This window comes from Vigna angularis, chromosome 5, assembly GCF_016808095.1.
Source record: "Vigna angularis cultivar LongXiaoDou No.4 chromosome 5, ASM1680809v1, whole genome shotgun sequence".
NCBI classification, from domain to species: Eukaryota; Viridiplantae; Streptophyta; class Magnoliopsida; order Fabales; family Fabaceae; genus Vigna; species Vigna angularis.
Genome location: NC_068974.1, coordinates 5686643 through 5700964, shown reverse-complemented (window position 1 = coordinate 5700964; position 14322 = coordinate 5686643). Strand labels below are relative to the sequence as shown.

Genomic DNA, 14322 nt, shown 5'->3' with positions numbered 1-14322 from the left:
GCAAGTTTGTATGTGCTTGAAAACTGTTATGCAGGTCTGTTTGTGTTGTCAACAGTTTGGTTTCATAAGAAATACAATTGTGCATTAGATCTGCCTCCAACTTACCGAAGGCTTTTGGCCTTCGGTAACTACCCACGTTAGGTTATTACCGAAGGCTTCCACCCTTCGGTAATTACCGAAGGCTTTTGCCCTTCGGAAATTACCGAAGACTTTTGCCCTTCGGAAATTACCGAAGGCTTGTGGCCCTCGGTAATTACCAAAGGCTTTTGGCCCTCGATAATTACCGAAGGGCGGAAGCCCTCGGTAAATGTTAGCGACAAGAGATTTACCGAGGGCTCTTTGGCCGTCGATAAGCCGTCTGTAATTACCTTTTACCGACGGTTTTGGTCTGTTTCCGAGGGCTTCTGGCCTTCGGTAATGCCCTTCTTTTCTGTAGTGTTATCTCAAGAAATACATTCCTTGAAATTTCTTCCACATTGATTGAACTAGCTAGCTCAAGCTTGAAATATACCCTTTGTATTTCTTTCTTTTCCTATATCTTTGCACTACACTTTATTATAATTTGCATTAATTTGGGAGGAAGAGTTATTGTGAGAATACATATTCAATATGCTTTAAATAAGTAAATAAGTCAATTTCGAAAGTTGCATGTGTTGCATTCCATAAGACAAAAATTTCATTACTTGATCACTTGCGAAGTAAAACTATCATCCAAGCTCTTAAATGAAATTAAAAACACAATTCAACCATCCTTTTACGTGTTTTCCCTATTTTCACAAGAAGATGACCTTGCCAATATCAAGATTCAATTGCACAAATGTGTGTACAAAGTCTTTGTCATAATTGAGATTCAAGCAGTGTCTAGAGGGATTAAGTTTATGTTTGAAGATAAAGGAAGGTGATGCAAAAGATTTTTCATAATTCGGAGTTTAAGGTGAAGAACTGTGATAATTGACTGTAAATCATGATAATTTTATGAAGACCACAAGAGATTGTCTAGTAGAAACGTCTAGTAGTATTTGTAACACCCTAATCTTTTGCTTACTAAAATAAAACTTCATTTCTTTTTTATTGAAAATCTAAATAATTTATTTTTATTTTACAAAAAACTTTATTGAAAAGGAAAACATAAAACTAAAAAAGTTATTCCAAACATCTCTCGATATTGACCCCTCTCCCTATTGTTGCGAATCTTCCTCAATACTTATACAATCATTTACTCCTATATAAAGACATTAAAACATAAACACATTAAAACATCATAAATAACATACACATCAATCATAATATAACAACCCACTTAGATCTTACATAGTCACGTGTCTAATAAAGCCATACAATTACAATGATTGTTTCACAAAACCACACAAATCATGGCATCACTGCAAATAATACAACCTCAGTATTAGGATGCATATTTGTAACTCTCGCATGTAGCTTACCAATAACCGGTGCGAAGATCACAAGTATTACTTTCCATTACTCTTCTCCCGAGCCTTGACGAAGTTCACCTTCGATACAACTATGCAAAGTTACCCTTCCTACTGCTCTCTAGGAGTCTTACGGGCGAAGACCACTCCCTATTACTCTTTAGGAGTCTTATGAGCGGAGTGAGTACTCCCATTAACCACTAGAGACTGATAGAGTACTCCCACTAACCACTAGAGACTGATAGAGTGTCTATCTTTTACTAAGTCACCATCAAAACTTTCATTTACATGTCATCACAATCATACTAAATAAAATCTACTCCACAATTTAGACTTATAAAATAATACATAATACATCACATACAAACAAGATGGCAAGAAAGAAAACAAAAAAAAACAAAAATGTAAGCTCCCTTACCTCTTACTCTTCACTTCTTCCTTTTTCTCTTTTAAAACTCAACCTTTAAAATTTTCTCCCTTTTACCTTAACTTGCCACACTTTCTATTAAAATTCTTCTTAAACATTGTTCTCCCGAATGTTTTTAAGCCTAACATCTCTAAAAGAAAAATACAATTTTTTATTATCACTTATTATTATCTAACAATAATATATAACGATTTATAAAAATATCTCATATTTTAATTTGTAATAATATAATAATATTAAAAAATATCAATTAATATTTAGTAATACTTTTTCTAATTGATTAATTATTCATTAAATCTTTTTTTAAAAATATTTTAAAATAAAATAAATCATTTAAATTATAACTAATAAACCGTTACTTCTTTTATTCAAAATATTTCATCATATTTATATAATTTTTTAATTATTAAAACTTTTAGGATCCTGGATAAATCATCTGGTGCGCTGTTATTGTCTAACACTTGTATTGAACATTTACACCTAGTTGTCTTGACGTTTTTTTTAATTGTTATGTTTCTTAAATTCTATATATATAGAGAGAACTTTATGCATATATCCAATTGTAAGAATATCTATGTATAGAACCTTCCTGTAAATAATAAAATGTTTTATTTTAGTTTTTTTATTGCGTTTTCTATTTTTTTATTGTTATGAACCTTAACAGTAAAATATAAATATTAAATATGTTGATACACTTTTATTTAGATTTTATCTATCAATGACAAAGCTCTCACCTAAACAGAATCGCTCACTAGAATTGGACAAATATACTAAAGACATATTCATAGAGGAATACAAGAACAAAAACGAAATGTCACTAGTAAAAAATTGGGTTTTTACAGCGCACATTATGCCACGGTTATAAGGAAACCGCAGCATAATGGTGCGCGGTGGCAGTTTTGTAAATAAATTGAACACATATGCCGCGATTCGGATCAGAACCGCAGCATATACTCCAGTCAACCATTACCTTTGACGCCACGTGTGAATAAAAAATTAAATAACAGCGGTATATGCCGCGGTTGTCCAGAGAACCGCGGCATATACAATTGCCAATTAATTGCAGGTGCTGACTGGGTCAGAGAATTTCAAACGTTACTGAGGTATATGCCGCGGTTGTCCAGAGAACCGCGGCATATACCCCTGTAACTTCTCAACTTCTCTGCCAGTCAGAGAATTTCAGAAGTTACAGGGGTATATACTGAAATTTCCCATAAGGCAGTTGGGCAGACAGTTGTGTTCAGCACGTTACAGGGGTATATGCCGCGGTTCTAGGAGCAACCGCGACATATTCGCCTATCTGAAATTAATTTAATATGTATTTGAAATATTTCGAGGTATATGCCGCGGTTGCCCGCTGAACCGCGACATATAGTTTGAAAATAATTTCAAAAATGCCATTTAGGATTATTTATTTAATCAGTATATGCCGCGGTTGCTTGTGAAACCGCGGCATATAGCCCTTTTATACCGCGGTTAAGTAGGGAACCGCGGTAGATTCCCCCGTTCAGAGTTAAAAAACAAAACTTGGAACAGTGATCGTCTTCTTCGCGCTGCTCTGTTCGCGTTTTCTTCTCCTTCGACAGCCATCATCTCAGGTACGCGTTTCTGCACCGTTTAAACTTGAAATTATTCGGTCCTTTCTCATTTGTGACGCGTTTGAAGCAGTTTTAGCCAATCAAAATCGTTTGAAACTCGTCATTCCCTCTCCACTACGATTTTGTTTTCTTTGCACCAAGCGTTTTCGCCGTTCCTCTTCCAGGTATTTATGCCCTTTTGCATTCTTAACGTGATTTCTTCATTAGCTTTTGCATAATGCTATAGTTTTGGTAATGTATGAAGTTTCTATAATTTTGGTAATGTATGGTATAATTTTTGCTTTAATTTTGATAATGCATGAAATTGTTATAGTTTTGGTAATGTATGGTATGGTTTTTGCTATAGTTTTGGTAATGTGTGTTGTAGTTCTTGTATGAAATTGCAAGTTTGATTTTTAGTAGCTTATCTTTTTATGTAATATTTAGGAATATGGATCGAAATTGGATTAATTTACCACGTATTAGTGCTGAGTACGAGAGAGGTGTAGAGGAATTTATACAATTTGCCCAAAAATGTTAGGCACACCATAAACAGGTTGTGTTCATGGTTCTCGTCAATATGTAGTAAAGCCATCGATCCTACAAAGTTAGATGACAATCTGATTAATATTTATATTGCTGACAACCATTCATTTCAAACTACAACAAATTTGGATGACCAATCTCTAGTTGACGATGATTTACATGCAATTCGGTCAGATCATGATGAGGGAATATACATATGATGAATCCATATCTTTATGTATGAATTTTCAATTTCTGTATAAGTATTTTATTAATATAACATAAGTTTTCCTTTTATACATTTCCTATGATTACTATTACATGTTTTGTTAATTTATATGATATTACATAAGTCTTGAAATAAAATTTAATGTTGTTATTTATTTTGACAGATATATGGCTGATCATCCACATTCTTCAGGGGATGAGGCTCCCCCAACCAAAATCACTAGAGGACCCACTAGGATGAAACAACTATTGATCAGGAAAAATAGTGGTGAAAGAACTCCGGTGAATGTGAATGTCACCACGGGTGTGGCAACTGGCCCCTATGCAGATGACTTCCGATCATACCTTGGAGTAGTGGCACGTGATAAGATTAGCATTCTCATTCCATCTTTTGATCATGTGTCCGAGGTTGATCGGAACATTATTTGGAAAGATATATTGGTAAGTTAGTTAATAGCATTTGAATTAAAATTTGTTTATATTGATAATTTTGTACTAATACAACTTTATTATGTTTTTTTCAGATGACATTTGACATTCCAAATGTCACATCACTTAGAAATAAGTGTTTGTCAACTGTTGCAGAAAATTTCAGAAACTTTAAAAGCAAGTTGACATCAAGATACATCTTTGGACACCTTAAACATAAAAGTCCATGTAGTGCATATAAGTTCATTGATGAGGAGACTTGGCGGCTTTTTAAAGAGAGTCGGATGTCAGAGGAATGGCAGGTTTGTGTAGTTCATATTATTCAATTCCTCATTAACAAATATATATCATATGAACTAATTAATTAATGTGTATGTGACAGGCAATTAGAAGCAAAGCACAAGGAACAAGTGCTCACAACAAAAACCCCCACCTATTATCTCGTGGTGGGTATAAGAAGCTTGAGGAGAAAATCCTCAAGCAAAAGACAGATGCTACACCACCATCTCAGGGTGGTAGCCCTCCTCAGCCTCCTTCTCCACCGTCTAGACATGAGAAATGGAAGTTGGCCCGTATGCGACCATCGGGCACCTACTCTTCCGACACTGCACGAGAGATTTCTGAAAGAATTGTAAGTTATCATTGTTCCTAAAATAATAAGTATTGTCATTATACATACTACATTAAACTATTTAAAGAATAGTGGTGTTTTGTAATGTTACAGGACACCTTGGTTGAGCATAGCTCCCAAGGCCAATTCACTCTAGAGGGTCGCCAGGATATTCTTGCTGCTGCGATTGGACGACCTAAGCACCCTGGACGTGTACGTGTTGCAGGTCCTGGAGTAGGAATTACAGATTATTTTGGGAGCTCTTCTCGTCAGCCTTCATATTCATACAGCGATACACAAAGGATGACATAAGAGATCACAAAAAAGGTCCGACAAGACCTTAGAGAGGAGATCAGGGCCGAGGTGAGGGCTGAATTCCAGATGCTATACCAGCAGCAGTTTCAGAGCATGCGCCCGGTGCCGTCTCCTATAGAGGAACATGTTATCCCTCCCCCTCCCACAGGTAAACTTAAAAAACATTTATGTGCAATTATTTCTATCTTTTGTATAATCTAACATTTACTCTGACAGGGAGAAGCGCGAAAGGAAGTTGTTCCGCATCAGCCATCCCAGAGGATGACATGGACGATGGTAGTCCATGTCTGCTATACATTTTAGAGGATACTGAGATGGTGCTGGTAGCTCGTGGAACAGAGTTTAGGTCAGCGACTGTATGTCATGGTATGCAACTATTAGAGGATGAGGTGAAGGTCTCAGTGGATGAAATGATCATACCAGATGCCTCGGTTCCTCTGTCCACGGAAGAGATTTTCACTGTGGAACAAGCATATAAGTCGTTTATCAGTTGGCCTAAATTTTTGGTTAAACCAGTTTCTGACCCCTCGGTATGAAATTCCTCTTTACACTTCTCAATTTTAAAGGTTTTTGATGTCAAAACTTATCTTATCTTTTCATGTAACAACAGACGCAGGCACAAGAGAAGATTCCTCTATCTGAGGATGACCCTCTTTCTTCATTGCATCTACTTGCTGACATCCTTGATGATAAGCCTTTGGAGGTTGAGTATGATGCTAATGTATTTGGGGCAGGCTCTGAGGTCCCAATATACCTTAATAGCCAAGATGTCCGTGAGCTTGTGTCGGGAACACAAGAGTTGAATATTTCAATTATTCAACTATGGACGATGTAAGTCTATGACCAATTATTTATATATAAAATTCATTTGTATATCAAGTATCCTTATATCAAAGTTAATTTTTGATTTCAGGTATATGTCTGGGGTCACTAATAAGTTGGGGCGTTCTGATGATTATGGATTCATTGATCCCCAATCAATTCATGAATCAAATGATTTTGAGCATATCAACATGAGTCTGATAAGAAGTTTTGGAAGGGGCAAGAAAATATACTTTTTGCCTTATATATCCGGGTAAGTCAACTTTGTTAACATAATAATGTTCCATATGTGATTTTAATATTTAATAGTTACGTTATTATGAATTTCAGGCGCCATTGGCAACTTCTTGTTATGTCTATGCAAGACAACTATGCTTTGTGGTTCTGCTCATTGCACAGGCCTCCTCCCACACAACTCAAACAAGCAATTGATTGGTAAGAACCTCAATGTTTGGACTTTCTTTGTTATATAACTGAATGCTAAAACCTTTTTTTATATACAGTTCTATTCCAGCAAGTATGATGATGGGTAGGAGATCAATTGTTAACAGTAGAAAGATTGCTTGGATTTCTCTCAAGGTTTGACATATGCTAAAGTCATACTTTGTTATAATTGTTTTATAACAAATGTTATTAACTAACTATTATCAACTGTGATGATATATTGTAGTGTAACAGACAAAATGGGTCATATGAGTGTGGATACTATGTAATGTATTGGATGACCCATATTGTTCGTTCTCACATCACAAGTCGCTGGGAAACGATAATATTTAACTTTAACAAATTTAGATTTTTTAAAAAATGTTGAATTCATATACACTAAATAAAATGAATTGTATTTTGCAGAGATTCAAGACTACTACACCAGTTCCTGAGAAGTCACTATTATTCATTAGGAACGCTGCTGCGAAGTATATAGTTAGATTATACAATAGCTCTTAGATTTAAACAATGCATTTGATTAGATAGAATTTTCTTAGACTTTGTACTTTATTTGATGTTGAAATACATTTGAACATGTGTTTGTTATGTTCAAATTGAATTTGTGTACATGTTTTTATATGCAGGTCTGTTTTTGTGGTAGTGGATATCACAAAAACAGACCTGCAATTTTAAAAAACTACAGGGGAATATGCCGCGGTTCTAACCACAACCGCGGCATATAGTGTTTTGTTTTTTTTTAAAACGAGACATATGGCCGCGGTTTTAACACCAACCGCGGCATATCGTGTTCCCTCTTTTGCCGCGGTTGAACCGCGGCATATAGGGGATTGTTTTTTTTTTTTTTTTAAAAAAATGGATTTAGGCAGCGGTTCCCTCGACAACCGCGGCATATTCCGCAACCGATATACCGCGGTTATAACCGCGGCCTAAAGTGTCTGACTTACTACCGCGGCTGAATATGCCGCGGTTCTTAAACCGCGACGTATAGTGAAAATGAACCGCGGTAAAAGCCCCTCGCTGCACTAGTGTGTGAAAGGAAAACAACCTTCTACGTTTATTCAGTTCAAAATGCCCTTTGTTATTCATTGGAAAAAAAAATAGACATTGACAAGTTGAATTGCAATGTCAACAAAATAAAAGGTTTGAATAGATAAGACTGAAAAATGTGAGACTTTTGTTTATATTTAAGTCATACTTGCATAATTTATAACCAAACTCTGCATTATTTTTTTTAATTTCCAGCATCAGCAAAAATTAATATTCTTGAAATTTTCTAATATTGAATAGCTCTCGACATATATCATTATTAACTTGTTTCAGCGTGTTGACATTGCAGATGTACAAGTTAATGTTTAAAGAGTTAGACTTGTATTCATGATTTGATGGTTAGTATCATTTAGGTTTAACTACTTAGATTAACTAATATTAGGTTTCTATAACAACTTGTTTTGTTACATAATGTTACTTTTGTATTATCCTAAATGAAAGGATATTTTTTTTTTCCATCTCAAAAACACTAAAAGAAGAGTTGAATAGTGTTAATGAAATTTTTTTATCTCAACCCTTCTGATATAACATGAACCTCGACTTCGAATGATTGTAAACGACAACTTCTTTTTACGTGTTGTTCAGAATATATATATATATATATATATATATATATATATATATATATATATATATATATATATATATATATATATATATATATATATATATATATATATGGATGGTAGAATTTGTAAGAACTTCTTTAGTTAAAGAATATCCATTTAGTATGGGAAGATTTTAAATGTTCTATTAAATGTTCCATTAAACGTTCAATCTTGTAATTGATTTTAAACAAATTCTTTTCACGTGGTATTCAAGTTATTTACTATAGTGTTGGTAAGAACTTCTTGTTTAATGAACAATCGTTTGGTATGTGAAGCTCTTGTATTCAAAACTAAAATTCAACTGTAGGGTTTATAAGATAAACGTTGAGACATAAGTAAAAAATAAATGCACAAATATTTTTATACTGGTTCACTCCAACTGAGCTACGTCCAATCTCCTCTATCCTTAGAGGGTTCCACTATAATTTTCAACAAGATTACAGCTGAGCACTTTCACCCCTCCTCATATCCCTAGGCACTCTTGGTATCCCTCGATACGCTGCCTAGTTGAGTTTTACCCACTCCTGGTTGTGTAGTATTCTTCATCACTTTTAGCATCCCTAATCAACGAATATCTCCTATTACCCTAGACTGGTTGAGTTTTACCACTCCTGCTACTAGACAATCCTGGTATCCTCTAATACTTTGCCTAGATTTCCTTAACTCGTCTGAGTTTTACAACAAGTGTTTTAATTCTCTTCATAATTGCAATCAACCGATTGCTTACAAGTCGTTTAGACGATTACTCTCGCAAAAAGCATATGTGTTTAATACAATACAATCTATACACGCACTGGGTTTCTCTCTTTTCTCTTTTCTCTCTTCTTACAATAGTAACCAAATATTACGATGAAGCTTAAGAGTATTGCTTGACTTTTCTTTTTCTCTTATCAGATATTCTCTTTAAGCTTGAGCTTTTCTGTGCTTTTCTTCTAAACGCTTTTTGTAGGATTGATATTTTTGTTGTAAGCTATCTCTTGATTCTTCCTTTGAACGTTTTTCTATTTAAAGGCTTTTCTAAAAGATATCTGTTAGACTAAACTCTTAGCCTTGAATCTTGTGTCTTCCATGTCTTGCGTGTGAAGCAGCCGTTAGTTAAAGTCAACTTGTTCAGAGCAAGCTTGCTTTTTCAGTACTTTGCTCAAAGTAAGTTGTACTATCTTTTAGACACGTCTTCTTATGAAGAGCACATTTTCTGAATGTCTTTGTCTCTAACGTTCAGTTCTGATATATTTCAAATAAAGCATGTGGATGCATGTAGTAAGTTATCTGCATAAAATAATGTAGATTGTGCATGCAGTAGACTTTGAACGTTGAACATTTAATGGTATTTAATACTTGTTCAAAACAACAAAGTGATTTTTACATCTTCTACCATTGAGGTAATGTTTATCATTTAAACTTTTCTTTAAGATACCAAATGTTAAGTAAGAACTTCATCGTTGGACGAAGTAAAGATTTTAGCTCATGGTATCGTCTAGTTTGTTGTAAATGCTTTTTGGGATATTGCCTTTTTAGAGCTAGAGCGTTTAACACGTTTTGTTTTCTACAAAGTTTGGATCTGTATTTAAGGTTTTTAAAGGGTTTAGTCAAAGATATTGTCTTGACATCTTTTCACTTTTTAAGTGTTCAAGTGATTATCATTGAGTATAGTATAGCTTACACATTTAGCATAACTTTCTTAGACGCTTTGACTTGTAAGTCGTTTTGTGTAGCGTCTGGAAGCTTTAACCTTTTTTTTGTTCCATGTAATCTTAAGTTTTTTCCTAAGGCTTTTCTATGTTGATGGATGATTGAGGATTTTGTTCCTAGCACTTGTATTTCTGCCTATCCTATTCTTCTGGTTAAATATTTCCAGATTCTTGTCTCGTTTAATGTTATTTGATTAAACTTCAAAACATGAGAGTGTTTAGACATATAAGTCTTATAGATGATTTTGTCTTAACTACCTTGTACCATAGCCTCTTATAGGGATCCTAAATTTCTTAGTCACTTTTGGAGAACTTTATGGTCTAGATTAGGTACTAAGTTAGATTTATCTGTTTCTTGTCACCCATAAATTGATGGGCAGACAAAAGTTGTTAATAAATCATTATCTACTATGTTGAGGTCAATTTTGAAGGCTAATAATAAACCTTGAGATGAGTATCTTCCCTATAATGAATTTGCCTATAATATAGTAGTTCATAGGACTACTAAAATCTTTCCCTTTGAAGTTGTGTATGGATTTAATACCTCTTCCTATATCTTTTGATTTTGTGCATTAAAAAGGGGTAACCAAATCCAATTTATTCAAAGAATTACAGAAAGGGTTAGGAATAAGATACAACAACAAACAAAGAGGTATGCTAAATACAACAATAAGGGGAAGAGAGATGATCTTTAGTGAAGGGGATTCGGTTTGACTTCATTTACGTAAAGATAGATTTCATAAACAGTGGAAGTCCAAACTTATCTCCCAAGGGTATGGTCCCTTTCAAGTCCTTAGGAAGATCAATAATAATGCTTATCAATTAGAAACTAATAAAGTGTTTGTCTTTCACTAAGTCACCATTACAACTTTCATTTACATGTCATCACAATCATACTAAATAACATCTACTCCAATATTTAGACTCATAAAATAATACATAATATATCACATACAAACAAGAAGGCAGGCAAAGAAAACGAGAATGTAAGTTCTCGTACCTCTTATTCTCCACTTCTTTCTTTTTCCCTTTCAAAATTCAACCTTTAAAATGTTCTTCCTCTTTTTCTTGACTTTCAACTTTCTATTAAAATTTTCTCTTAAACATTATTCTCGCCTAAGTTTATAAGCCTAATATCTCTAAAAAAAATATAATATTTTATTATCACTTATTATTATCTAACAATAATATATAACAATATATAAGAATATATCATAATACCTTTTAATATGTAGCAATATAACTAAATTAAAAAATATCAATTAATATCTACTTATACCTTTTCTAATTGGTTAATTATTTATTAAATCTTATTTCTTAAAAAAATATTTTAAAATATAATAAATCATTTAAATTATAATTAATAAACAGTTGCATCTTTTATTTAAAATATTTCATCATATTTATATATGTATATATATATTTTTTAATTATTAAAATTTTTAGGATTAGATAATGTCTGGTGCGCTGTTATTGTCTAACACATGTATTGAACATTTAAACCTAATTGTCTTGACGTTTTTCTTTTATTGTTTGTTTCTTAAACTCTATATATAGAGAGCTTTATGCACGTATCCATGACTGAATATATTGTAAGGATATCCATGTATAGAACCTTCCTATAAAAAATAAAATATTTTATTTTAATACTTTTATGCATTTTCTATTTTTTTATTGTTGTGAACCAACAGTAAAATATAAATATTAAATATGTTGATACACTTTATTTAGATTTTATCTATCACTTAACAAGATGAACATAAAAAGATTCGCTCACTAGAATTGGACAAATATACTAAAGACATATTCCAAGAGGAATACAAGACAAAGACTAAATGTGAAAGGAAACCAACCTTCTAAGTTTATTCAGTTCAAAATGCCCTTTGTTTGAAAAAAAAAATAATAATTAGTCATTCACAAGTTGACTAATTATTATGATGAAGATCCCTTACTCAACAAAATAAAAGAGGTTTCGAGTTAGGGTTGAGATCCCTTACTTAAATCATTTAAAGTTGTTCTGAAGATTAGATATGACTTTTTTATGATCCTCTATTATCCAAATTATGTCGCTCACTCACTCTTCCTTCTGTAAAAGAGGTACTTCGTCGCTTAAGTCAATGACTTTGCGTGATAATATTTAATATATAGAAACTGAGTACTCAGAATTAGTGACCTGACTTCCCTGTCAAACATATATTTATAAGTATTAAAATGAGCTTATCCTTAGGTCTGATGAGTATCAATAAATGGTTAATATTTTTATTAACTATCAATCAGTTGTAAGTACCTCAACAACTATTTTAACCGATTGGTTAAGGGTTGTTAATTGTTTGTTTGTCTAGTCCATTGATATCATACCATACTTAAGGTTTGAATATATAAAGACTGAAAAATGTGGGAGAGTTTTGTTTATATTTAAATCATACTTGCATAATTTATAACCAAACTATGCATTATTTATTTAATTTTCAGCATCAGAAAAAATGAATATTCTTAAAATTTTCTAATATTGAATAGCTCTCGACCTACATCATTATTAATTTATTTCAGCGTGTTTACATAGCAGATGTACAAGTTAATGTTTAAAGAGTTAGACTTGTATTCATGATTTGATCGTCAGTTTAATTTAGGTTTAACTACTTAGATTAACTAATATTATGTTTCTATAACAACTTGTCTGGTTACATAAACAACTTGTCTGGTTACATAATGTTACTTTTGTATTATCGCAAATGAGATCATTGATAAAGACGTTTTTTTTTCCACGATTTATATACTATAACAAACTATTTCTAAGTAGACTTGGACTTCAAACAGTATCATTGTATACTTTCCTGAAGCTTTCCCAGAAAATTTGAGAGTGATTTTTAAATCTGACCAGCGATTGAATTGGTCTAAGGATTGGCTCAAAATCTAATAATTAATCGAAATCGGTGCAGATGAAGTTACTCTAATAGTTAAAAATACAAAAAAAATAAAAAAAATTAGACTATCTTAATTTATAAAACTAGATAAATTTTATAAAACTCTAATAGTTACACAATTTTATAAAATTTTAATGATTAAAATAGATATAAAAATTTAAATCTTATTTATTTAAGTTGACAGTTACGGGCATACAAACCTGATATATCATCCCTGATTGCTGTCACATAATTATTTATCATCTATGATTGTTGTCACGTAATTATTTATCATCTATGATTGCTGTCACGTAATTATTTATCATCTATGATTGCTGCCACGTAATTATTTATCATCTATGATTGCTGCCACGTGTATTAGTTATTAGTTTTTTTTAAATAAAAAAATAAAAAATAGTTATTAAGTAATGGATTGTAAATAATTAACTTTTTTTTATTTTAAATTAAATATTAAAATTATTAAAATACGTTTAAAGTATGTTTTTTTTTAATAGAGATTTTTTTGTCCATTAAAACTTGATACACTTTGCTAAAATGTATTAACTAAAAAGAGACTTTGCATAAATTAGCAAACCCATATATATATATATATATATATATATATATATATATATATATATATATATATATATATATATATATATGAAATTACACAAGAATATTGAAACTGATACTCCTGTTAAATTATATAATAATAGATTGAGAAGACAGTCTTGGACAAATGTTTCCTATATGAATGGATTGTGGATACAAAATTGTGGGCTGAACCTAACTCCAACACTATACTAACAAAATACCAAATTGATGTGAATTGTGCTTCGAATTGGAGAAAGGTTTTGCATTGCAATGATAACATGACATGAACTGCAAGGTTTGTTCCCATTGTGGATGTGTTGTTCAGCTACCACCACCATGGGGAAAGACCAAAAATAAAACAATGAGATAAAATATTTTGGTTATCATTAAGTGGTGAAGACCGCGTGTTCAACATAATTTCATAATATATAAATGGATGCAAACATTATTTATAAGGTTAAATTAGACTTAAAGTTCACTTTTTAACATCATAGCAAAGAAATATCACTTTATAAGTCAGTTTTATAGGGTTGAGTTAAGTTTAAAATTCACTTAACATATATCATCTCATAAACTTCATTTTACAAACTGATTTCATAAAGTTTAGGTTTAATGTCTTGGTAGGTTCCTATTTTCGTCCAGAATCTCAAAGAGGTCCCCTCCTTT

At 32.2% G+C, this 14322-nt stretch overlaps 1 protein-coding gene across 1 annotated transcript; it reads left to right on the top strand.

Moving 5' to 3' along the window:
- The first annotated feature begins 5346 nt into the window (after positions 1-5346).
- LOC128196754 (uncharacterized) lies at positions 5347-6871 on the top strand. Its single transcript, XM_052878301.1, has 5 exons — positions 5347-5689; positions 5758-6071; positions 6152-6372; positions 6455-6616; positions 6694-6871. The coding sequence occupies exons 1-5, from the start codon at positions 5608-5610 to the stop codon at positions 6800-6802; spliced, it is 888 nt and encodes a 295-aa protein (XP_052734261.1). The 5' UTR covers positions 5347-5607; the 3' UTR covers positions 6803-6871.
- The last annotated feature ends 7451 nt before the right edge of the window (positions 6872-14322 follow it).

Excerpts from the sequence above, each read along its gene's own strand:
- LOC128196754 (XM_052878301.1), top strand. The coding sequence starts at position 5,608 with ATGCTATACCAGCAGCAGTTTCAGAGCATGCGCCCGGTGCCGTCTCCT. Across the intron at positions 6,373-6,454 it reads ATTATTCAACTATGGACGAT|GTATATGTCTGGGGTCACTA; the intron begins GTAAGTCTATGA and ends TTTTGATTTCAG. Across the intron at positions 6,617-6,693 it reads TTTTTGCCTTATATATCCGG|GCGCCATTGGCAACTTCTTG; the intron begins GTAAGTCAACTT and ends TATGAATTTCAG.